General features: G+C 53.4%; 1 protein-coding gene and 3 gene segments (V, D, J or C); all 4 read left to right on the top strand.

Annotated features, from left to right (window-relative positions):
* Positions 1 to 1,329: 1,329 nt before the first annotated feature.
* LOC120614175 (uncharacterized) lies at positions 1,330 to 12,081 on the top strand (the record flags this gene model as incomplete). The annotated part of the gene is made up of 5 exons (XM_039876976.1): positions 1,330 to 1,600; positions 5,312 to 5,491; positions 7,924 to 8,297; positions 8,428 to 8,726; positions 11,806 to 12,081. Coding segments are annotated over 5 exons (1,352 nt in total), but the record flags the coding sequence as incomplete, so codon positions are not given.
* Positions 12,082 to 15,904: 3,823 nt separating this feature from the next.
* LOC120614176 (T cell receptor beta variable 4-2-like) lies at positions 15,905 to 16,648 on the top strand. The segment is given in 2 exon segments: positions 15,905 to 16,075; positions 16,188 to 16,648. Coding segments are annotated over 2 exon segments (510 nt in total).
* A 2,586-nt stretch (positions 16,649 to 19,234) lies between these two features.
* On the top strand, positions 19,235 to 19,800 carry LOC120614178 (T cell receptor beta variable 5-1-like). The segment is given in 2 exon segments: positions 19,235 to 19,290; positions 19,407 to 19,800. Coding segments are annotated over 2 exon segments (366 nt in total).
* A 1,223-nt stretch (positions 19,801 to 21,023) lies between these two features.
* Positions 21,024 to 21,603, top strand: LOC120614177 (T cell receptor beta variable 9-like). The segment is given in 2 exon segments: positions 21,024 to 21,121; positions 21,252 to 21,603. Coding segments are annotated over 2 exon segments (393 nt in total).
* Positions 21,604 to 26,075: the final 4,472 nt, after the last annotated feature.

The following is a 26,075-nucleotide window of genomic DNA, read 5'->3' as shown; positions in this document are numbered from 1 at the left end:
GCACAGCCTCCTCTCCCCTCCGCCCTCCGCCCGGGGCTGCCCGGAACAGAGTCGCTCCCCGTTCCTCCTGCCCCGAGGACGAGAAGGGACGAAGAACCAGAATTAACTTTTGAAGAGCGTTTCCAGAAATCGTGGGTGGGGATGTGTGTGATCGGGGGGATTTCTGGGGTCGTGACGCGGGACGGAACCTGGCTTGTCCGTCTCTGCAGGGCGTGCGTGCTGTCCCGGGGGACACGCAGGGAGCTTCTTGTCGCCCTGGCTGCTCTGATCTGCTGGGAAGTGTGACTCTGACTGTGGCTGCATCATCATATTTTTCCTTATCATGAAATGGACAAGTCTCCCGATGGAAATGAAAATAGTGACTAAAAATGCGTTTACGACCAGTTTGCAGGTCACACAGTGATAACAGTGGTCACAGTGCTGGTAAGTTTAAGTTACATTTGTCTGACATAAACCCATTTCCATACACTTTTTAAAATCTCACTTTTGCGTGGAACAGCCAGGCCAGTGAATACAGATTAAAGGTAATATTTCTTCCTCCATCAGTTCCGATATTTTTAGTGTAAAATCATGGGTTAGTGCTGTCTGTAGCTGTGTGTCAGTCAATCTCGAACATTTTGGGGTCCCCCACAGTGGCCGCAACGGAGCTGTGCTGTTTTTAGTGAGACTCGTGAGTGCGCCAGGTCGGACCCATCTGAGGGGTGTGGACGCAGAGGGAGCAGAACTGGAGACTAGACACACAGCTGAGCCCGCAGAGTCTCACCCCGTGGCACAGATGCAGGCAGTGTGGGAAGGCTGCTGCTAGAGACTTCTCTGCTTGGCCACAAGGAGGCGTTACGGGGTCACCGACAGCCAAAATCTTCAGAGACTTTACGTGAAACCCCCTGAAAAGTGGACTCAGTTTTTTTACAGGAAGAGCAGCAAATGAGGGAGCCCACACCTGCTTCGTACCGGCTCAGCCTCGCCCGGGCTCCCTGCCCAGTAGGAAGCTGTGGGTCATATTGCAAGAAGGGACCCTTGACTTGGTGACCTCAAGAGCAGCACTGTCACCACAGGCAGATTGACCAATCAGGGACCAGGGACTCTCAGAGCCCCCACCGCTCAACCCAGAGATCAGAGCCTGGTACAGACAGACGCCTCGTTCCGTTCTGGCCCTGCCATGGGTCCCAGGCTTCCTCACTACCTGGTCTTTTGTCTCTTGGGAGCAGGTGCGCCCTGGTCAGAAAGGACAACTTTGACTCAAAGTATCATGTCCTGCTCCTGTCTTTTCTGGCAGCGACATCAGTGTCCTTCTTGACTCTGTTTCTAATTTTCCATCTCTCTCTGCAGGTCCCATGGGTGCCATGGTCACCCAGAACCCAAAAGACCAGGTCACCAGGGTGGGAAAACCCGTGACCCTGAATTGTTTTCAGGACCTGAATCACGACGCCATGTACTGGTACCAACAGAAGCTGAGCCAAGCCCCCAAGCTGCTGTTCCACTACTATGAGACGCAGTTTAATAATGAGACAGACGCCTCCGACAACTTCCAGCCCAGCCGGACCAACACGTCCCACTGTTCTCTTGACGTCCGCTCGCCAGGCCTGGGGGACTCGGCCACGTATCTCTGTGCCAGCAGCAGAGACACAGAGCTGGAGCGCTGCCTCCTCTCTGCTCAGAAACCTCTGCTCCCCAGACCCCGCGCCTTCCCCAGGCCTCCCTCCCCTCCTGCAGCAAGGGCAGGAAGTGGCTTTATGGCCGTCATCTCCTCTGCAGACAGAGGCTGGGCCCAAACCTACACGAGCCACTGACAGTTATGCCAAGAGTGGAAAAGACGTTACCTACTTAGCCACCATTCCGTTTGTGGTATTTTCCCAGGATTACTTTAATCACCCACTGTTTTCTTCAGCAGAAAACAGGAATTTTTTCATTGTATTTATTTATTTTTTTTAGTGTTTGGTCTAAGTTGGAGACTTAGCAACATATTAAAGGCAAGTCCAGGCAGGAGGTAACCCCGCTCCCATGAATCCCTGCCCTGAGGAGGGAACCTGCCCTACAGATGTGTTGAAGCCGTCTCACAGTTCATTATCGAGTAGGGAAAATGAGATCTGCTAAAAACTTGCGTCAGATTTGAAGACAAGTGTACTGCCTGGAGCATGCATGCTTTCCCAGCATACTGAACTATTTCGCCCGATATCAATCTGTGAACCATTGAAATGGCCCAGATAGGACTTATATCAAAAGTGAGATGTGGTACTTTGAAAGATAAGTTAAAATTACCAGGGTTCGCTCTACAATTTTAATATTAATAAAAAATATCAAGTATCATGGCTTATTTGAAACAAGAGAAATGTCTGGAATCTATTAGAACTTCTACAACCCAATACGTATTTTATGACTTTTACGAGATTCAAATTTTTATGATGACCAATTGAATAAACAGATGCATGAATGAATAGCGTTCAACAATGTGAGAAGGATTTGGCATCTACTAGCTATGAGACGCCTGATTCAGAGGATGAGAATGTGTCCTTATTTAATTTTGAGGACCATGTAGATATATTCCTACTAAAACATAGTGCATTACATCACCACGTACAGCCATCGACAACGTTGCACACTTCGAACTCATTCATTAAAAGGCTAAGATGTACTCCCCAAGATCCAGCTGTGGTAATTTCAAGTCAAAGTCAAAGATGCTAAAATCTGTCACCTGGACCAGCCACCAAAAAACATCAAAGGTCTGATTTTCCTCTCTCTTTGGCTGACCGAACATCCACACCCCTTTACCCGTAACCGATTAAGGCTTGACTCTCGAGATTTAGTCACCTGCCTGGATTGAAATTTGTTCTTCTGTAAAATGAGATGTTCGGGCTGCGTTTCTCTGGGGACCTCTTCTCACATTTAATGGTTTCATGATACGGTCTCAAAAATTCCTGCATCTTGAGAGATATGACCACAGAATTCAACCAGGGGGTAGATTACAGCTTGTTTAGATCACGTGCATTCTCCGCATCCTTTTGAAGAAACGAACAGCGCAGACTCATCTCGTTCCAGGCTTAGATGCGACGGGACCCTGGACGGCTTCGGAGACGTGATGCGGGAGGAGGCGGTGGACAGGGACGTGGTTCACAGTTGATGAGCAGAGCGGCAGAGGATCCCCTGTTCTCTGTGGGGCATGGAGGTCACTAAAAATGTGAAGACACGTTTAGGAAAGGAGAGAATTAAAATCTCACCTGATGGAAAACAAACACGAGTTCATGGCGTCGGATGCTCCGGGAGTTCGGAGAGAGTAGGGAGCAGAAATAGAATTTCATTTACTGGGGGTGAGAACACTTAGCGTGAGATCCACCCTCGTCGCGAAACCTTCAGTGTAGCATGATGTATAAATACAACGGTTAATTCTTCAGCTTTAAAAGAGAGAGACATTCCGCAACACGTGACTACATGACGGGACAGAGGGTGACTCTGGGATGCGATTCAATGTCTGGTCCCATATTTGTTTGCTGGTACCGACAGGATCGAAGCCAGAGAATGGAGTTTCTGATTTCGTTGCGATGCCAGAACCCTGCGGCTGAGTGGGGGATGCCCGAGGCGCGATTCTCAGCCCCCAAACCTAATGGAACCCGTTCTGCCCTGGAGACCCAGCCCGCAGAGCTGGGGGACTTGGCTCTCTCTCTGTGCCACAGTGAGGCCCAGCCAGTTCCCTCCAAGGTGCAAACCCGCTGGCTTCTGTCCTCCCCAAACTCCAGGAGACCTTTGAAAAGACCCCCCAACTTGTCTTCCTGACTCAGAAGAAAGAATCAGGTTTCTCTCGCGTCTCCAGCCACTAGCAGGAGAGAGCGAGACTGTGCACTGTCCCTTCCACGATCGCGATGGGCATGCTTCAGGGTTTCTGAAATTCCTACAAAATAATGCAGAATCAGGCGCTCAATGGTGTCCAACTTTAGAAATACAGCTCCCTCTCCCCCACTTCCAAAAAATTTCAGGGACGGAGACCAGATATGTGAGGTTGATATTACGTTACCAAAACACTAAGAAATTCCTAACAATTTTGCCTCCAACACAACTCCCCCGCAAACTCTTCCCCCATCAGTGTACCCCGATAGGCGAGTTCTTTCTGAAACAGCAAAATGGTGCGTGCCACAGGTTCATCAGAGTCCTGTTCCCACACATGCGCCCCCCGCATAAGACTGACCGTCCCACAAGGGCAGCAGTTAAATAGGAATACACGAGTGGCCCCCAGGGATCGCTGTGGAAGATTCGCTACGACCACCTGGAAATGAGTGAGCACCGGTGTCCGTGCCGATAACACAGATCCAGGGAGATTGGGGTTGGACGAGACATTAGAGATCATTCCCCTATGCTTCAACACTGCAGCCACTCACTTAAAATGTGGCTGTGTCCAAGAAAATGGTACATCCTTCCCGCAATGTCTCCCGCAGCCACCAGATGGCAGTCAAGGACAGCATCAGAGAGCCCAGGGTGTAAGGCCATCAAAGGCTTTGGTAAACCATGCCTGGCACACCTGGTTCAGGCCTGTTGTCCTGGCGTAATTATTATTAATAGCACCCCTTTTCACATATTAAAGGGTCCCAGTTTGGACAATAATCTATGCAGCCATTTCAGGTCATGACACAAACTGTGCATAGCATCTCTGTTAAAAGTCATTGTTTATTATATTCAGTTCAAGGAAATTGTATTCAGACATTTGTGAAAACGATAAGGCAGACTTTATTCAGGGACATGTACAGCAATGGGGTTTTGCAATAGGGGCATTAGACTGGGCTCAGCTCCGAATACAAATGGAAACGGGAATTTCTAGCCATCGATGGGGAGAGACAGGGCTCGGGGGGTTGGAGAACTAGTCGGAGGAAACAGCCAGGCGAGGAGGGATTCTGGCTCATCTGAGCTGGGAAGATCCTTGCCGAAGGCACGCCAGGGAGACCCTGCAGGCTGCTGGGGGCGAGGGATGCCCACAGACCAGGGTACTCAGATACTGAGGGTGAGGAGTCTGGCTAGCTGACTTAGCGGGATTCTTGCCAATACTGGGGCTCTTGAGGACTCCTCGGGAAAGAGGCCGAGTTGAAAAAGACTCGATTCTTGAGCTATAACATGAACAGAATCTTAACATTTACCTGTCATAAAGGTGAGGGATATTAAATGGATGAAGGCCACACCAAGATGTCAAGAATGACCAAGTGGTCAACCAAGAGATTATTCAGCAGAGATATTGAGTTCCCGTCGTTTTGAAACTGGAGCACATTCGAGCTATGCACATGGATATCCTTATAACTAGAATAAGCTCCTCTTTCCCTCTTTCCATAACCAGGGGCCTCACCCACTGTGCCCCACAGGAAGGCCCGCCCCCCCAGGAGGCAGCTGTGAGCTCGGCCCCCTGGGCTAAGCAGGAAGCGCCCGTCCTTGCCCTGCTCACAGGGTCCCCGCACGCCCAGCTCTGCCATGGGCACCAGACTCGTCTGCTGGGGGATCATCTGGCTCCTGGGGACAGGTGAGTTGTCGGCTGGTGGATCAGCATCACTGGGCTTTGTCTGTGGCTCCTTAGCTATGTCTCGAACAGGCCCTGGGCCTCCACGTTGCCCAAAGATTTGCTCAAAGGTATTGGCATTTCTGTAAAACAAATAACGGCCCTGTGGAATAAAAAGCAATATGTGTGAGAATTTTTAAATGAGCGCAGGAGACTTCAAAGCTACTTGAGCCGGCCTCGGGTCGCCTCGTTGTAAGCCACAGACTTCCTCGACCGCTACCAGTCTGTCTCACGCCCGTCTCCTCTCCTCTGAGGTCCCACGAGTGCCAGCGTCACCCAGGACCCAAGACACCTGGTCACGGGGAGCGGACAGGAGGCAACACTGAGCTGCAGCCCAGAGGAAGGCCACCCCTATGTTTACTGGTATCGGCAGCTCCCGGGGGAAGAGCTGAAATTCATGATTTCACTCCAGAAAGAACAAATCATAGACGAGTCAGGAATGCCGAAGGAACGCTTTTCTGCCAAATTTCCCGAAGACGGGCCGAATGTCTTTAAGATCCAGCAGGCGGAGCCGGGAGACTCTGCCGTGTACTTCTGTGCCAGCTCCTTGTCCACACCAGTGCAGAGTCACATCCTCCCAGTGCACAAACGTCCCCCGGGCCCGCCCCGGAGACAGCTGGGGACACGGTGTCTGCTCAGTGAACAGATCAGCTAGGAGGCATTTAGTGGGGTGAGGACGGAAATAGGGGAGACCGTACAAACAGCACGGGACATCCCAGCCCGTGCTCACGAACTAAGACCCTGTCACCGAGAAAGGTTACGTATCTATTGACTGATATTTCTTTTTCCTGTACTTTATACTGTACTTCAAGTTCTCTATTGCATTCTTTAAATATAGAATTTTATTTAAAGAGCAAGACAATCAAGCGAGAAAAATATCATTTCATTTTCAACATAAGAAAATATGGTTCCAAGTGTTCATTTTTTTCCCTCAAACTCAGAGAGAGAGAGGGAGAGAGACAGACGGACAGAATATAAACCCAGGCCTGGGTGGCTTTAAAAGGTTATGCTTTCTATTCCATGCTGTGCTGCCTCTTATTCTTTTGGAATAATCCTGGTTTGGTGCCTAGTGCCTGAGCAGGTATGGACGGATGCCGGGATTAAAAACCCCTGCTGTGCGATGTCCCAGAGATGGTGAAAATAGAGTTCGATGAATCTGTCTGGAATTCAGGAGACGAATCTGGCGCAAACACTGCTCATAAAAACACGTCACCCCAGCTTTCTGTGACATCAGCAAACATTTTTTATTCTCATCATTCGACCAACGTGAGCCCCTACACAACAGTGTTCCTCTTCAATGGCCGAGATGAAACACTTTCAGAAAATCAAAAGGCAGAATGCAAAGTCACTTCCAGTACATATGCTCCGACGAAGTTCGTCCACACCAGACTGGGCGCAAACCATGACGACCTGCTGTGTTTGCTGCCTTCAGGTTTTCTGAGAATGTCTCCTGTGCTCAGGTCCCTCGTCACCTGCCAAGGAGGAGGGGATGGGTGCAGAAGAACCACTCGGAGGACAGAAGAGGGGCCTGAGGGGGAGCTGGAGAGACCCCAGGAGAAGAGACCTCTGAGTCAGATCTCAGCGGGGAGGGGAGGAAGGGGGGTCCAAATGTGCCCCCATTTAAAGGCCTGGCCGGGATTTAAAATGAAGGTCTTCTGAATACAGAGCTTGGAGGGAGAAAGACACGACAGAAGGAAGAACGTGCTCTGGCCACTGGGCAGTGAAGGACGAAAGACGGGAAAGGGGAAAGTTACAGGCCTGGGAATCACGAAAGAAGACGACTCACGACACCGACCGGGAAAACACACCAGCCGACTCCAGTGTCCAGACTTCGCTGAACGATACAAAAAAAAAGAAAATGCCATTGAGCCGGGTGTATCGTAAAACACCCCGACATGATGAAAATGAACTTGAGAACAGAAAAACCCTTGAAAAGAGAAAAACCCACCTCGCGCCCTCCCTTCCCTAAAAACAACCCTGAGTCAGAAGAAAACCTAAGTCTGCGCCCTGAACAGAATGAAATCCGCTCAAGCGAGCACGGAGGGAAACAACCGGAACCATAAGGTCAAATATTACGAACAGAAATAACAAAAACGGGGAGAAATGAAATCAAAAAAACACTGAGCGAACTCAGAAAAGTAATGAAGGAGCGAGACAAACTCATCTGAGGAATGAAGAACAAACGAAAAGACGCCCAAAGACAACGCCAGTGGCATTGAGGTCGGGCCCTGGAGAAGGACGGGGCAGCGCCTCAGACGGTGACAACCACGGAGGAGTCGACCAGCCGGGGACACGTGCGGGGGCAGCGGGGCCTCGGCCTGAGTGCGGGATGGGGCTCGGAGGAGCCGCACCTGTGGCAGGGCTGGGATTCAAACAAACGCCCCCTTCTGTGACAGGAGTGTCTCAGCGCCCTCCAGGGGTCAAGGGCACCATGAGGAGGACGGTAGAAGCCAGCGGGCCAATCGGAGTGAGGCTCTGGCCTGGAGAGGTGGTGCCGCCGGCCCACTAGGCCCCATGGGAGGCAGAGAGGGGAGCAAAGCGGGGCCGAGTGACTCGGGTTCGCCTCTGTCTCCCCCTCTGCTGCATCACGGAGCCCGTCTGCAACATCTTCGGGATCCCTTCTCGCTCCCCGTTCTGGCCTCCAATTCCACACACAGAGCCAGGGGAGCCCCAGATCCTCCCAGGAGGTGCTGGGAGCTGCGAGGAGACCCCCAACCCACTATGGGCAACCAGGTGCTCTGCTGTGTGGCCCTCTGTCTCCTGGGAGCAGGTGAGTCTTGGGTTCAGGGATAAATTGTGCCCGAAGGTGACAGGCTCCAGATGGAAGCCTTTCCCCTCGGACGGCAGTGTCAGGCCCCGTGTTGGGCTGTATTCCCAGAGCCTTCCTCTTCCTTCTGTAGGCACCGTGGGTGGTCGAGTCACTCAGACCCCAAAATACCTGTTCGTAGAGGAAGGACAAGAAGCGACCCTGAAATGTGAACAGGATTTTCACCATGACGCCATGTACTGGTACCGACAGGACCCGGGGCAGGGCCTGAGACTCATCTACTACTCGCCAGTTCAAGGAGACTTTCAGAAAGGGGACCTCGCTGACGGCTACACACCCTCGCGGGAGAAGAAGGCATCCTTTCCCCTCACGGTGACATCGGCCCGACACAACCAGTCAGCTCTGCATCTCTGCGCCAGCAGTGTAGACACAGTGAGGCACAGCCACCTCCTCTCTGCACATAAATGTGTCCCAAGCCCTGCTTCCCCGCCAGGTGGCAGAGCTTTCCTGTCCTCAGTACCCGGCCTTCCTGCTTCCTCCGACCTGCGCCCGCCCCCCAGGCAGCTGGGGCCCTCAAGGGGTGCGTGGAAACCGCACAACACGTCAGCAACACACTAGGCTAGTGTGAAAAGTGACATAGATCTCTATCCTTACATCTGTCACGGATCAGCTATCTCTCATCTGTCATCTATCTATCTGTCAATCTATCTATCAATCTATCTATCTTTTATCTATCATCTATCCTCTATCTATCTATCCTATCTGTCTATCAAGTTCAGGACGAGAGTGGTTGATTTAACAATCCAGCTTATTTTTTTTTCTGGTTTTCAAACACTGGGAAACAAAACTGAACAGAAAATATTTCTTCCTTCAGAAATATAATAAAAGCCCACTGGGGAGAGAAATGTGTAGGAGACAAACACTATAATCCAATATCACATGATGTGTGCTTTAGTCAGAGGTGGCAGTGGGAGTAACACGGCCAGTTCTGTCTGGTGACATCGGGAAGGGCTTCAGAGAGAAGGCAGCACGTGGGACGAAGCTCAGTGGATGAGTAGGGTGGCACCAGGGGGACACGCACTGACCGTGATACAGGCGTAGGGGACGATGTGGGGAGGCTGTTGAGATCATATCAGGAATAAAGCGATCAACCCCCACCCAGAATACGGCAATAGGAGAAAATCTGGAGGAAGAAGGGAGCGAGGTCACCGAGCAGATGGAGCCTCTCGTTCTGGTGGGTCTTCCGTGGATCTGCACAGAAGTAGCCACAAGACACTCTGGCACGTACTAGAGAGAGTCCGGCTCCACGGAGGGAAATATTTGCACAACTTGCCAGCAGACGTGTGGTCAGCATTGTTTTGCAAGAGAACTTTATGTTCTCTGCATAGTTCTTCCCTGTCTGGTCCTGAAACTTATCTGAAATTAGAAGGCGGGTGTGATTGATTAAGTCTTGGAACTGCATTTGTATATAAGTTTCGAGTTGATCGTGTAATTCTATTTCTAGAAATAAATCACAGTCTATAGTATTCAGGTGAACCCTCCCACTACATACAACTAAAAGCGCGGGATTGAATGGATTTTCCAATATTCTTGAAAGCGTTTAAGAGCCGCAGTCCGTTCTCCTGCGTGGCCTTGTGTCCCCTGGGACGAGCCATTTCTGGAAAGTGGCGTCCGTCCCGACCACGAGCTGCAAGCCCTGGCTCCCTCGTTGCATCGGGATCCCCTCCCGAATGCTGGGTGAGCTCGGGCTCTCTTCTCTTGTGTCTTCTGTGGCAGCTTCACTCACACGAAGACCAACGTGCTGAGACACTGGGATGGGAGAGAGACACTGGCCTCTGCACGGATGGAGAACACGCGAATGTGCTCCTCGGAGCTGACGTTCTCTGATTTAAAACAAAACAGACAACAAAGAACGTCGGGAGTTCTCTGGATCTAAGATGCTTTACATTCACGGTCCTGTCCAGACCGTGGTCACAGACACCTCCGGGTCCACCATGTCCTGAGCTTTTTGGCACCTAGAGCTCTTTTCTTCTGGGTGTAAGCCGGACTCCAGAGGTGAGAGATGGGGCGAGGAAATCTGTTCAATGAGACGACGAAGCTTAAAGGGACGACAGGAAGAGACAGACAGGCTCACTTTGTTTTTGGTTATCTTGGGTGTAACTAGAAAAAGTTGAAATATTCCTAAGTGTTTCCTGAGAGCAGGCATTCGAGAGGCCCAGGTGGGATCCATGAGACCCCTTGGGACCCAGTTTGGAAAATCGTACATCGTCACTTGTACCACATTCTGGCAGCCCAGACGCCAGGGGAGGGGCTCACAGGCGTGAGAATTCTGGGGAGTGAGGCCGATCCGGGCGCCGTCTTTCAATAACACGAAACGCTGGGACTCCTGACCCTGTTCCTCGCTACTTTGGGCCACGGATGACTTCACAGCATGACGACAGCTGTGACATTTGCCAATGTCCATCCCGAGGTTACTCTCGTCAGGGACGACACGAGGAAGGGGGTCCTGGAAAATGTGACTCCTCCTTAGTGAAGCTGATACAGTATCGAAACACCACAGGTACATACGCCTAATGGCTGGAGGCCCCCAAAATGAGTAGGAAGATTTTCTCCTATTCCAATGGCTTCAGCCACGCCAATACCGTGAATGCCATAAACCTATACTTTGCAGAAAATGTTCAGATGTAGAGGGAGGTGGCCACATTCTAATGCGGTCCACCCCAACTATGAAAAAATACAGCCACAGGAGCACACACGATGATGCGCTTTAAACAGGTCAGTGTCGTGCACACAGTTAAATTTAGTGCGTACTAATTACATTGACTATGCTAACAATCTATGTCGCTATAGTACGAACATATTTCATGCATCAAGTCTTCATCTCACCTTTCTTACTAATCTACTTCAGAGAAAATTAACTCAGTATTAAGTGCAAGATCATTTCCAGGGCCCCTTTCAGTAATGTGTGGTTCTTTTCCCAGGGAGGGAGATTGATGGATCCTGTGTCATTGGCACAGGACACCAGCAGGGGGCAGAGGAGAGCATCGTCGGGGTAATGTAAACCTCCACCCATCCTCCCAGGGTGGAGACAGGCAGAGTGAAGAGCAGGTCATACCTCCCTTGAGAGCCCTGTGGTGTGAGGCCACGACCTGGAGATGCTGCTGCTGCTTCTGCTTCTGGGGCCCAGTATGAGCTTATAGTCTGAGTGTCCTGGGCGAGTGTGCACGCGGGTTGTCACGAGTGAAGTGGTGGCCAGAGAGTGTGGACTGTTTTGTGCCGGTCGCAATGAGAGGGGACACCCATGCCCTGTGGAGGGAACGGTGAGGGGAGATGTCCCGAGCCAGAGGAGGTGGGGGCATCTGGTCCTAGGGAGTCCGACAGGAAGAGGCACAGAGCAGCCAGGACTGGGAGCTGGGAGAAAGGAGAGGGGCCGAGGCTGTGAGCTGTGTGTCTGTGGTCATGTGTGACGGGGCCCGCGGGGCCCTCACCTCCCTGCCCTCTGTTTCAGCAGGCCCCGGGCTTGGTGCGCTCGTCACTCAACAGCCCAGCAGGGCCATCTGCAGGAGCGGAGCCTCTGTGCTCATCCAGTGCCATGCAGTGGACTTTCAGGCCAGGTCTGTGTATTGGTATCGTCAGTTCCCGCAACAGGGCCTCACACTGCTGGCGACTTCTAACCAGGGCTTCAGCGCCAAATACGAACAAGGTTTCACGGAGGACAAGTTTCCCATCAGTCCTCTAGACCTAAAATACTCCAACCTGACGGTGGCGAGCGCTCAGCCTGCAGACAGCGGCCTGTACTTCTGTGGTGCAGATGACACAGCGCTGGCCTGAGATCAGAGCCCCAGTCAAGAACCTCTGCACCAGCCCCCTCCTCCCCACCCACCCCGCACCCGGGGAGCCCTGTGGGGGGAGGCATGGGGGGAGGGAAACCTCAGCTCCCCTGACTGAGACATCTGTGTGTGTGGTGGGGTGGGGAGGAGAGAGAGACGAGGGTGTCTGTGTGTGAAGTGTGGGGAAGCTGCGGCGTTGGACAATAGCAAAATATGAATGAGCTGAGCCGATAACGTGGCCACGTGACATGGAAAACGTCCAGGGATGAAAATTAGAACACCTGGCTTTTTCCTGACTCTGGTATGTTAATCATATGCTTTCGATAAATCTACACATGATCCTCCAGGTAGATCTCAAAGCACTTCTAGAAAACACTGTGTCTTTTCTATAATGACCCTTGACACTGGGCTCTCCAGGTCCATTCGGCACCATCTTGTCACCATCCTCGGCCCTCGAGATAAACAGAGTCACGAGGCAGCCCGGCAGAGACGTCCCTCATGGAAGAATCCGACGATGTGCTGCATACGGTGTTTCGACGGATGCACAAATAGGGTCAGACTAGGTACAGAGGAGACTGTGCACCCTGTGTATCTAGGGACAGGGACCTTCGTAGAGAGGACGTTGGCTCCGCCGGCTCTCGAGCCAGGTGCCAAAGGTCAGAGAAGTCGGAGGGAGCACGTGAGAAAGACTTCAGACGACACGACGTCTCCACAAACGAGAAAGTTCTGTCAGAGGCCAGAAGATCGTAGTGAAGCAGTGAACGTAAGCCCTTCTGAACAATCTTTCCCAGGAAACGCCAAGCAATTCCATTGACCGCGAATCTCGTAGACCCAAGAAAAAATAAGCAGAGGATGGCGATCTATTTTAACAGAAGAAACATCTAAGACCAGTAAACAGATGAGGAGACAGTTAAGTTTCCTGGTGACCCGGAAAATGTGAAGCAAGACACAGTGGGACGTAAGTTTGTATCCATTTGATTAGCAGAATGTAAAGGCTGGAAGTACTGGTGCATATTAGACATAACGATATTATTCAAAATGCACTATTCGCTAAAAATGTTTGATGAGCAAAAGCAGGGGAGAAGGTAAAATTTCTAAGCCCCAGAGGACACTGGGATGGTCCGTGAGTTCCCTGTTTAATAGATGTTTGGAGAAGCCTGAACGTTCATGGCCATAGGAAAACAGAGACCGGGCTGGGGGTGGGTTGAGGGGAGCTGCAGTCGAGGCAGCGTGTGCCCTGCAGACGGCGGGGTTTGCCTGGCTTTGTTCCCGCTTTGCCCCCCTCTCAGGGAGCCCCGGCAGGTGTCACTGTTTCCAGTGCGTGGTGACTGGGGGCTCAGAGGGGATCGCAGCGTGGTCACCGTGGTCACCGTGGTCACCGGGGCGTGAGTGCAGACTCCGCTCAGCTCTCTGTCCTCTGCTCGGCCTTCTTGAACCCCACCCTGGGCGCTCACATTAGAAACGGGCCAAGGAGAAAAGGGGATCTCCTTGCACACGTCCTTGGGGCTCCTTTCCGTGCCCTACATCCCAAATCCCAGCCATCTTGGAATCGGTTCTGTCTCTTCTATTGATCGTCGAGCACCCTTTGCTGTTACTCTTTTCTGCAGACCCTGTTTATCTGAATTTCTCACGCGTCTCCATCCCGCTCCGTCAGTCACCCTCCTTGCGGTTCACGCTGCCCTTGGATGATTCTCCTGCTCCAGGGACCTGCCTCACGCACACGCTAAACTCCCCGCTCACCCCCTGCTTCGGGAAATGCTCATTGTGTCTGTCGTTCTCAGGACGCCCGAGCCTCTCGTTCTCACTCATCGTTCCAGGTTTCGGTTTCAATTCTCTTGCTGTTTGTAATCCTTGGAATTTTGCTTACTTGTTGCAAGACAAACAGTGCGATGAATTTTATCTCTTCAGACGTTCGCTGTTTCATACAGAGGGGCAGCCAGAGTGACTTCCTGCTGTCGCGTGTGTCCGTCATAATAATTTTAATAGGAACAGTGCTAGCCTTTCCACGAGGGTTAATTTTAGGTTCTTGTCTAGGAATGAAATATCTCCACCGGCCGTGGGTTGGAGGCCCCTCCTACGTGCAATCGGTGCAGGAGAGAATATCTGATCCCCTTTGCTCAAATTCCAGCCCAGATACCGTTATGTCTTTTGTTTCACGGGCCACATTAAAAATCTGGTGACATGTATTACATTAGAAACATGCTAGCATTTTCCTCCTGGCCCAGCACGCCCCTGGGTTAAAAGAAATTTCATTACCAGCTTTTGACCTGAAGCATGGGTAACTACCCTCTCGACCCCAACGCAAATTGACCCAGATTTTTGTGATTCCACTTTGGTGATAAATATCTAACATGATAATAAATGGTAAAAATCATTTAGCAATTACACATCACTTCACTTTTGTGTGTGTTCATATTTTGAAATTGTCTAGAATGAAAACTCAAAACAGGCCTAATAGTACATTTTCGGCAAATAGGTGATATTCCAATAACATAGTTGGACAGAAAGGATAAGTAGGTAGTTTACATAGTGATTGGAAATGGCTCAGGGCCTGTCGTCCCAGCTCGTCCCAAACTGGGGCACAGCTGCCGAGCAGAGGGGCCTGGTTGGGTTTCTCACGTTGCAGGTGTGGACGGGGCTTTGGGGGTCATTCTGTTGCGTCCCTGGCCTGTGATACATGAGGAACTGCACTGTCACATGCCCGTAGCGATTTAATCGCTGAAATTCTGAATATGTGTCTTCAGCATCACACGATGCGTTTTGTTCCCCGGTGCTTATCCGGGACTGTGTTTAGTGACCCCACTAGAGAGGGATTCTGGGGGTGAACGGGCCGTTTCGAGCTTGTTCATAGGGCGGTGTCTGCTGGTGACCGAGAATCCAGGCAGAGCCAATCTCCCCTGGGTGAACGTGGATTGTCCTCAGTGTGTGGCCGAGTGGCATTGTCACCAGCCGCTTCTGTCGTTGCGGTGGCTTCTGTCTCGTTCGCTCTGCCCTGGGTTTTCATGCCCATCACCGCAGCTCCCTGTCTGTGGAGTCAGGGCTGGGTCTGGGTGGCCATTGCGCCCTGGGCTGGTGAGAGGCCTGCGAACTTTGGCCACGAGGAGGCGCTGTGGCCCCATGGAAAACTCTGAGCTGGGGTGAGGGGAGGGGGTTGGGACTGACTGCAGGGATGTGGGGACAAGAGGAGCTGGGGCCCTGGGGCTGCGTCCTCATGTCAGTTGACAGCATCAGCTGTGGACGTCTTAAGGATGGGAAACTAAAATCATCCGCCAGTTGCGTATCCTGTGTCTTGCCCCAATGCCTTGCTGACATCTTTAGTAGCCCGTTTGCGCCAAGCTCCACCAGGCCCCGTGTCCTCAGCACAGGGGCGAAGGCGGGTTTTCCCCTGTATGGGCCCCTAACACCCCTCCCCGTGTCTGGCTCCGGGCCGGCATCACAGGTGTGCATTGAAATGACGGGCACCGACCCGTCCAGTCTTCCTCCCCCTGTGCAGCTGGACAGAGGGCTCCGTGGAGCTGACACGCGGAGGGAGACAGGTGTGAGTGATGCCCTGCCCGAGCGAGCAGGGGGAAAGGAGATCCCGCGGAGGAAACGGTCTGCTGCCCAGGACAGTGCGGGAAGGGAGGGGGAGAGAGAGAATCTGTGTATCGGGGAGGGGGGCAGCTTATGGCAAAAGAGCAGCTGTCAGGGGAATCGCCCTCCCCCGTCCTTCCCATCCACCTTCCACGAGCATCTATATAAGGCGTGAACGGGGGAGGAAGATTCGTCCCCTAGGGCTGGGGACACCGTCAGGGACAGTGACATCAGAGGCGAAACCACCAACCAGGTCCGAGGAGACCAGAGCCCAGCCCCCCTGCCAGGACCTCCTAGTCAGCTGACGGCCCCTCGGCCCCGACTCCACCATGGCCTGCGCGCTGCTCTGCTGTGCGGCCCTCTGTCTCCTGGGAGCAGGTGAGTCTTGGCCTCAAACGGGCTGACCTTGGACTCCAAGCCCGTCCCCTGTGGCTGCAGCAACACCCGTCCTCCTGAGCTCTGTCTGAGTTCTGTCCCTTTGCCCCGGCAGTCTCCACGGACACTGGAATCACTCAGACACCCACACACCTGACCATGGGAATGAGCAGTAAGAAGTCGTTGAAATGTGAACAACGTCTGGGACATAATGCTATGTACTGGTACAGACAGAGTGCCCAGAAGCCACCAGAGCTCATGTTTGTCTACAACTTTAAGAAAATAAGTGAAAACGTGTCCGTTCCCATCCGCTTCTCACCTGAATGCCCGGACAGCTCCCACTTAAACCTTCACCTGGACGCCCTGGTGCCGGAAGACTCCGCCGTGTATCTCTGCGCCAGCAGCAAAGACACAGCCCTGCAGAGTCCCCCTGTCCCTGTGCAGAAACCTCGGGGCTCCAGTCAGGAAGCGGTGGGGCAGCTGAGGCTCACCAGCCTTTCCCGTGGGAGCCCAGCCAGAGACCTGGGGCGGAACACGGCCTGTGACTCCCTGGGTTTCGCGGTGCTAAGTAAGTGAGTTCCCTGCAGAGACACCGCGGCCTGTGGCCTGGCTTCGCCTTGAACAAGGCTGTGCCCGCAGTTGATGTAGGACAGAAACGTTCAAGTTTAAGTTCTTCTAACATCTTCCTGTCGGCGTGAGCCCTGGGAACTTTCCCACGAGGCACTTTGCGCTCTGGGCTCAGCAGTCCCACCGAGCCGCCTTCCAGCACGTGCCCTTCCTTGGCTTCTCTCTCCACCCAGGGTCGACCCTGGCGCTCAGCCCCGGTCCCGGCTCCAAATACACCCTGGCCTTTTTCAAGATGCCTCGTTCCCCCGCCGTGTGGCTTTGTCAGTTCCCACCACTGAGGACCATGGTGTCCTCGTCTGGTCTGGTCATTGTTTTTCCCTTTGGTCCCTTTATCAGAACTATGAGTCGCAGAGGCCAGGCCTCGACTGTGGCTCTGACCTGGCCGTTAGGATGGGGGGAGGTGGGGATCCCGCCTAGGGGTCAGGGCTTCCCAGCCGGTCAAGCTGTCCTGAAGCTGCCCCCCCGAGGGCCTCTCTGCAGCTACGGCTCGTCACACGGGGCCAGCACTGCAATGCGTAGAGCCGGGGGACCCCCCGCCCCCCGCCCCCGGCCTGCCGTGGGTCCGGGGCGTCTCTGCTCCGTGGGCTCCTGTCCCTGGGCGCAGGCGAGCGCAGGAACCAGAAGGAAGCGTTTGCCGCGGGTTCTCCAGGGTCAGGTCTTCAGTGTTTCCTGCCGTTGCTCAGCGGTGTGCTTCCTGCCCCCGTCTCAGCTCACCTGTCCGTCTCCGACAGAACCCGCGGCCGCCCCGGTGCACCAGCCACTGAGATCCCGATCATAGAAGGAAAAAGTAACAATAAAGAAGGAAAAGAAACCGACCTTTGAATGTTCTTAGAAAACACACCATTTTGCCATGTACCGTACAGGGACTGAGGCGGGTCCATTAGTCAGATGATGCTGGGTTTACGGACCAAGTCGGGAGCCTGCATTGCACAAGTATCAGAAAGACACGGCGTTCAGTCTCATCGCCCCGCTCGGCGTTCTCAGCGAGCGAGACTGAGCCCCTCGCCCTGGGCTGGGTGCACGGCCCTCCACGTTTGCGGCGACAGGCTGACGGCCATCCTCGCCTGCCTGGGCTCAGGCTTCTCTCTGCGGCCGGCACCAGCTCCTGGGGGTCTTACTGCCGGTCCCCTGGCTCTGGAATCGAATCCTCATCAACTTCTGTTTTCCCAGGTCCCGCTATTTATTTTTTTATCTTATATTCATCCAGACTGGCCTCTCCCTCCTAGCAGGCTCAGTGTAGTGGTTGGGACACTTTATTTCCTACTTGGGCATCACAGGAAAAACTTAGAGAAATTTAATCATCTACACCCGTATGCTCGTATATGGGGAGATGGACGTGACGTAATTATCCATGACCAGAGGCAAAAGGAAGGTTTCTAAAAGAGGGTGGGAGAGAAGGAAGCACGTACTCCAGCCATATGGGAACAGCGAGTATTTTTTTTTAATTTGGGAGTAAGCTGATTCGAGGGCACCTTGCAAAGAGACCTGTCTCCTCTGCCTCGAGAAAGCCGTCTGGGGGTCTCCGAAGAGAAAGCTACTTCAGTTAATAAGCAGTTTTCCAGAAATCCTATGGAGCCCAACTTGGGCAGGAAAGCCACGCATCCCTGTGTGACCTCTGCCGAGTTCTTTCTCAGCAACTCCACGTCCCCTAGGTAAGGTTTGTACCATCCTCCTCATTGGAATTTTCTCAAGGCAAAATATTTCCTCCATGACCACCATGTTCTTTTCTCTTATAATGAGAAATCACAGATCAGTTCGGGCCGTTTCTTGTGCATTGTTTTCTCTTTAAGAAACAAACAAACAAACAAACAGAAAGAAAAACAAAAGTACAATTGGCAAATGGCGAAATAGCTCCTACTTGAAGCACGTCCCAGGATTCTTGAACTTGCTCCCTGGAAAAGGCAAAATCTTGGTTACCGCCCAAATAGGCCACACGGGGGCGCTGTGGAACTGCCGAGCTCCAAAAGCCTCTGGGGCAGAGCAAGGGGACAGAGCTAGGGGCCTGGGACCAGGAGGGCTAAGGAACAGCCTTGTTTGGTGCTGGCATCGGCTACAAGGCCTCATAGCACAGACACTAATTTGCAGGTGCTGTCCGAGCCGGGGGCCGTGAACTTCAGCTGTGCGGTGGTCGGGGAGGCTCTGGCTGACAAGGGAAAGAGGAGGGTGCAGAGCCGGGAGGGGGCGGCCTGCACACCCCACGCCCCAGGAGCAACGACCAGAGGAGAACCAGTGTCTGGAGGGAGAAGCACGGGGCTGTGGGGACGGGCACGCTGCCGGAAACCAGCGCCCCACACGCCACTCCACATAGGGGGCTCTGCAGGACGGAAGGGTACCTGAGTCCCCTGAGCCGGGGACCTGGCGAGGGAGGTGAGGCTCGTGGGAACCCACAGAGACAACGACACGAGAGCAGGGACGTCACCGCTGATCCTCTCAGCAGAGACCGACGCCCAGAGCATCAGCTCTCAGAGGACCAGAGCTCTGAGCAGGGACAGGCCTGCCCCGTCCTGCAGCCCCACCCCCACCCCGACGCCCCCACCCCGCCATGGGCCCCAGGCTCCTCTGCTGTGTGGCCCTCTGTCTCCTGGGAGCAGGTATGTCTTTGGTCCAGGTGAGACATCTCCGTTCTCAGCCTGACAGTGGCCGAATCCAAGGCTCCCTCAGGTCCCCTCCCGTGCCCTTTCTCCAGCCCCTGTCTCCTCCCTCACAGGCCCAGTGGATTCTGGAGTCACGCAGACCCCAAGACACGTGGTCAAAGCGAGAGGGCAGACAGCGATGCTGAGGTGTTCCCCTGTCTCTGGGCACCGGTCCGTGTCCTGGTACCAGCAGGCCCCGGGCCAGGGCCCCCAGCTCCTCGTGGAGTATTACGACCGGAAAGAGAGAGAAAAAGGGAACCTTCCAGACCGGTTCTCAGTGCAGCAGCCCAGCGACTCTCGCTCCGAGCTGAACATGAGCTCCCTGGAGCTGGCGGACTCGGCCCTGTACCTCTGCGCCAGCAGCCTTGACACAGCCCTGCAGAGTCACTGACATTCTGTGCACAAAGCTCCCTACCCCGGCTCAGGAAGTGACCGCAGGGGTGGCAGCTGCCAGCCAGACAGGCCTGTGAGAACCTCAGGACTTGCAGTGGGAAGGGACAGTGGCTTAGGGCACTGGGAAGGGCAGCCTCGGGCTCTCCCGGGACCACGGAGGACACCGAGATCTCACTAGGGGACGATGCTACATCAGCACGTTCACTCCAAAATGTCCCTCCCCGCCTGGTGCTCTGTGCCTCAAGGACAGAGGTCGAGGCTGTCATTTCGTGGCTGGCGCCCTCGGTTTCCCCGGGAGGGAGAGTTCATTTGGAGACAAAATTGTTGGCTAAGTGTGGAGTCTAGAAGATGGACTCACAGAGATGAGTTTTATGTGATTTAGGGAGAATAACAGGTTTTGGAGACGTCTAGGAGAGAAGTAAATGATTAACAATGGTTTCAAAGAGGGTTAGGAGACAGTTGTTCTGAAAACTGTTATTTATAACATGATCACTTTTCTCCCTCTCCCAAAGTTTTCAGTGCCCAGAAAATATAAAGCGAGGCCGTTTGTTTTCATGCCCGTGTTATTCTGAGCTGGTCTCTTCTATCTTAACTCACTAACCGCAACGGTGCAGCACCAATGATGTCTGCTGAACCGAAATGTCCGTGCGATCTTTTGCCTCGAAGACCGAGGGTGGGTTAAAGATCCACCCTAAATCGGCCAGACTAGGAGAGCAACAGGATGGAGGGCGCAGGGTGTGGGGCCGCAGGGGTGGGGTTTGGGGGAAATTTCTGTTCTTAACAGGAAATGTGAATCCAGGAGGCTGTGGATCCACAGTGCTGCAGGCTCCCCTGGGAGGGAGGGAGGGAGTGACCCAGGTGAGGACAGCGGAAGGGACTCTTGGCTACGTGCCTGCATCCGGAGGTGGTTTGAGTTCCCTGAATGGGCCCTGGGAAGTGGGGAGCCACAGGGACCCCTCACGACTCAGGATGTGGAGCGGGGCCTCCCTGAGCCTGCGGGGGAAGTGGAGGGAGTGGGGTTGGGGCGGCAGGGCCTGGGTCATTGGGGCCAGGCGGGGACAGGCAGAGGGGCATCAGGTATGTGTGGGCATGTGGGGACAGTGCTCACCCCACAGCCACCCTTGCAGAGGGCTGTGCAGGACAAGGAGTGGCAAATGGAGCATCTGACCCTGGGTCCTGTCAGGGGTACAGTGGATGGGGAGGCAGCTTGCACGGGCAGTGACATCAGAGCAGTGACATCATAGGCGAATGTTCCTGTCAGGGGACCAGGAGGTACAGAGCTTGAAACCACTCGGCCTGGAGACCCCGCCCTGCAGCTAGATGTCTTGGGCTCCTGATGCCACCACCATGGGCTCCAGGCTCCTCTGCTGCGTGGCCCTTTGTTTCCTGGGGGCAGGTGAGCCATGCACTGGGAAAGCCTCTGACACGTGTTTGCCGCCCCTGAAGTACGAGCGTGCCGGTGATGGCTGCAGCCGGAGGCTCCCCGTCCTCGGCCCTCAGCTTCTTCCTGTCTCCTTCCCTCACAGGCCCAGTGGATTCTGGAGTCACGCAGACCCCAAGACACGTGGTCAAAGCAGAAGGACAGACAGCAACGCTGAGGTGTTCCCCTGTCTCTGGGCACCTCTACGTGTACTGGTACCAGCAGGCCCTGGGCCAGGGCCCCCAGTTCCTCGGGCAGTATTACAAGGGAGAAGAGAGAGAAAAAGGGAACCTTCCAGACCGGTTCTCAGTGAAGCAGCTCAGGGACTCTCGCTACGAGCTGAACATGAGCTCCCTGGAGCTGGCGGACTCGGCCCTGTATCTCTGCGCCAGCAGCCTTGACACAGCCCTGCAGAGTCACTGACATTCTGTGCACAAAGCTCCTGCCCCGGCTCAGGAAGTGACTGCAGGGGTGGCAGCTGCCAGCCGGACAGGCTCAGGCCTGAGGAAAGCGACTGCCTTTCCCGGACACTCTGCCCCTTACAGATGTGGTATGTTTTCATGCTCACAGAAATCATGCAACATACGTATTATTTTACCAATAGATATGTCTGAGGTGTCATATTTCATAACTGGCAGAGCAAGAAATCAAACTCAAGGCTGTTCCTCAACACCTGCGGTCATCCCCCTCACCGCGTGCCCTGTCCCCACGTCGAGCTTCCGTTTTCCAGGTCCAGACAAACAGGCCTTCAAGGATCATGCATCACCTGTGATTGTCACAGCCTTTCCCCTGACACCACAAAGGAACATCTGACTTTAAGCCACGAATATGCCCTGATCCTTTATTGTGACAATAGAGAGAGACACAATTTTCAGCCACGCGGGGTCTCTCATGGAGGTCACATGTGTAGGGACATTCCCAGAGGAGCTTCCCCAGCGGCAGAGCAGAGGGAATGGGGTATTTGCAGGAAAAGGGGCCGTTTTTCTGCACATGACACAACGTTCAGGGGAAAGGAACACGGGTGACTTCATTCCTTCCTTCGTTTCTCCTGTTCAAACCAATTCTCTTCTCACATTGGTACGGGGCATCGTATCCCAGAAAATAGAAAATGAAAATAGGTGTGTTCTCGCCTTTGCGAGGGTGAAGGTCTGCGTTTTGAAGTCTGCCGATTTCTGTGTCGCTGTCCCCCGAAAGCACCCTCAGGAGCACCCAGACGATGTTCAGCTAGGTGAGTGCACACGTCACGGCCCTGTCTGCTGAGCACAGGAGTCAAACTTCTGCCACCTTCCAGGGTCGCGAACATAACGCGATGAGGTTGAAACAGGACGGAGCAGGTATCTGGGTGTCTCTACGCCCTTAGTTAATCTCTGAAGATTTTCACCACCATGATCGCCACGCAAAGGTAGAATGGAGTCACTTTGCCTAGAAACGCTGTAGCTGGGGACTTTAGAAGTCGCAGCAATGCAGATACTTATGCCTGATGATTCATTATACGAGAGGAACGAGCCTGTAGCGTACGTCCCTCCTCAGGCGTTTTGGCATCGTCTTTATTGACATATGAACTATATACGATAAACATGACACACTTTAAATGAACGGGTCAGTGATTTTTGAGACGTATGTCCATGGAAATGCTTGTAACACCTGCCACATGAGGACGTGGGACATTTTCATCCCCCGGAAGGTCCCTTCGTGCCACTTTGCGATGAATGGCTCATCCACCGCTGACAACCAGCGATAGGGTTTCTACCTCTATAAATTGGCTTTGCTCAGGCATCTTGTAAAAGGGCATTTAAAGTGTCTGCCAATTAAAACAATCCCTCTTTAGGAAGCATCTCAACGTTTAAGAGAGTGAGGTGCTTCTGGGAAGTTCTGGTTAAGGTGCTTGAAGCCACACACGACGCCGGAGTCACACCAGGGACCAGTGTATCTGGAGACCGATGCTTTGGGAGGAGGACAGTCAAAAGGTCTTCACGGCTGGTAGAAGCCGTTTTTCTAAAATTTACTCATTTTCGCTCACTTCTTTTCTGGTGCACCCCTTCTTTCAAATTATTTCATAATTGCATTTAGACAAAATGCAGCCTGAGTGTGGCGCCTGCAAGATGGAAACTCACTGGGCAATCAGATGCGTCCAGACGCACTCGTCCCTCCCTGGGCACCTGCTTGCCGTCTGTCTAAGTTCTTCCCTGAGCCCGGGCTGGCGCTGCTCTCTGGTCCCACCTGCCTTTCCTCTCCATCCAGGGCAGTCATCCCACGAGGCCCTGCTGGGTCTTCCCTCTCCCCACCGCCCTGGCCCCAGCTGGCCCGGCTCACCCCATCTTCTCGACCACAGCCATGCTGCTAATCCTTCCTCTAGGTCACTTCCCGTCCCGTCCCAGAGACATCAAAGACTAGTTCCTCTGCGCTGGGCATCGACAGGTACGTATAAAAAATATTGCTTCGGGAACAAAAAGGACAATATGAAAATGAGAAGCTGACAAATGTGCCCTTGTGGAGGACGATTTTAATGAGTGCCTTCACCAGCAATAGGTCAATAGGCAACAAGTTAGCAAGGATACATCACATTGAAACAATACATTGTAAGGAAAAAATGACAAATCCTGCTCACCCAAATGAGAATGTAAAAGAAATAAAAACACAGACATAAAGAACAAGCAGAGATCAAACATAAAGCAAAATATGTTCATGGCAAATGTCTTGGAAACTAATAAAATACACATAGTGTAAGCAGGACTGATGAAGGAAAAAGTGGTAAATAAATAACTTTAGGAATTAAAAAGAAGAAGTAACTAAAATAGAACAGACCTCGAACTGTAAGAGAAAACTATTAAAACTGTCTTTAAATTAGAAAAATGAGAATGCATGGCATATGACGTCACCGAATCGGTAGCTGATGTCCACCCGCCTCCCAAAACTGTGGGCGCCGACAGACACCCTGCCGCGGGCTCCGGACTGTACACGCCGTCGTCCCGTGTATCTTGGAAGCAAGACACCCCAGGACGGAGGGAGGGTGCTTCGTCCCGGGATCCGCTTGGCTTAGGCTGTGATCATCTCTCAGGCAGACGGCAGGACTGTCCCCAGCTCTGTCTCCTTCCCCTTCGGGCCTCAGGGGTGGAGTCACCTGACTCTAGGACTCCCAGTTGCAGGAATGGGACGAGCAATAACACTTGAGTGAGAGCAGTGAAGTCGTAAAGCAGACGCTGCTGACAGTGTTAAAACGAGACGGCCGAGCATTCACTCCCGTACCTTTGAATGACTCCCCAGTTATGGGGACTCAGCAGAGCTTCCTGGGCCAGCAGCAAACAGCTGCAGAACGCCCTCCACCCCGACCCCACGTCCTCGCTCCCCACCATGCAGGCTTCCTGAACCCGCTCCGCCCTTCCCAGGACGGAAAGGACTTTTGTAACTACGCTTGACCAATTCATAAAAGTAAATGGACATTCAGGGCTATAAACAGTCAGACGGTCCGACAGCCATGAAAGGGAGAATTAAATTTCCTTTCACACAGCTTCATAGGTTCCCAGAAGCACAGTCGCATTGAATACGTCACCCACTAGTGTCTTAAAGGTCGAAGAAGTTGAGTCTTCTTCCATAAAGCAGCTAAAGGAAACCTGTTTTTTAACGCATGGTGACGTAGAAGGACAGGAGCCTTTGCTATGAGCTGTGGGCACATAATACTGCGTGGAGGTGAATGAACACAGAGACGGCAGGTGGTCTTGACCTGCAGGAGGAGCAGACGCTTCCATCTCAGACCTTCAGGGCGTCATTCTATCTCTCGTGTCTCTGAGTACGTCAGTGCTTCTAGGGCAGAGCCAGGTCAACGCCCAACGCCCGCCCCTGCCCAAGACACGGAGAACGTGGGGCACATGTGACAGGGAGAACGGAGCGGGTGGGAACAGGAACGAGGATGCTCACAGGAGACCCTGACGTGCAGGCGAGACGGTGACTCCCCCTCCGGTGTCCGTGGTGCAGGTGCTGTCCGCACGTCTCGGTGAGAAGCCGGCACACAGAGGAGCGATGGGCGCGTGAGAGATGCGCGTGGAAGCGCGTGGAGACCTCTGCGTCCCGACAGCACCGTAGTCGAGAGCGACAGCCCAGGCATTGACTTTGTGGAAGATGTTTACAAATATTTTCATTAGTCATCTGCGTTCGCTACCATAGAAATCATGTGTCCCTGAGGTCGAGGGGACCGATAGAGGCAGTGATGTCACTGTGGGAACTGCCTTGGGAGGGTGAAGGGACGTCCCTCCCCCTCTGCTCACGCTCACAGGGACCCCGACCTGGTGAACCTCCCATTTCTGTCCTGACCCTGCCATGGGCACCAGGCTCCTCTGCTGTGTGACTCTCTGTCTCCTGGGGGCAGGCGAGTCCTCAGAACACTGAGCAGTTTGCTTGACAGACAGACAGACAGACAGAGAGACAGAGAGAGGATGAGGACGATTACAATTGTTTTCCTCATTCTCTTCCCAGCTTCTGTCTTCACAGGTCACACAGGAGCTGGAGTCTCCCAGTCGCCCAGACACAGGGTCACGGGGAGGGGCCAGGAGGTCGTTCTTAAGTGTGATCCAATTTCCGGTCATGTTTACCTTTACTGGTACCGACAGACGCCGGGACGGGGCCTGGAGTTTTTGATTTCCTTCCAAAACAAGCAAGACTTGGACACATCAGGGATACCTACGGACCGGTTCTCCGTTCAGAGGCCGGAGGGGACGGACTCCACTCTGACGATCCAGCGCGCAGAGCCGGGGGACTCGGCCGTGTATCTCTGCGCCAGCAGCAAAGCCACAGCGTGGCACAGTCACCTCCTTCCTGCTCACAAACCTCACACTTCTCTCCCCTTGCCACCCCTGGAGCCCCTCACGGGGCCGTTCATCGCTCTGCAGTCCCCAGCGAAAGGAGGATCTGGACATCGGCGGTGCTTTGGGTCGAA

This window comes from Pteropus medius, unplaced genomic scaffold, assembly GCF_902729225.1.
Source record: "Pteropus medius unplaced genomic scaffold, Ma_sr-lr_union100, whole genome shotgun sequence".
Classification (NCBI taxonomy): domain Eukaryota; kingdom Metazoa; phylum Chordata; class Mammalia; order Chiroptera; family Pteropodidae; genus Pteropus; species Pteropus medius.
This window is presented reverse-complemented; position numbering and strand designations above follow the sequence as displayed.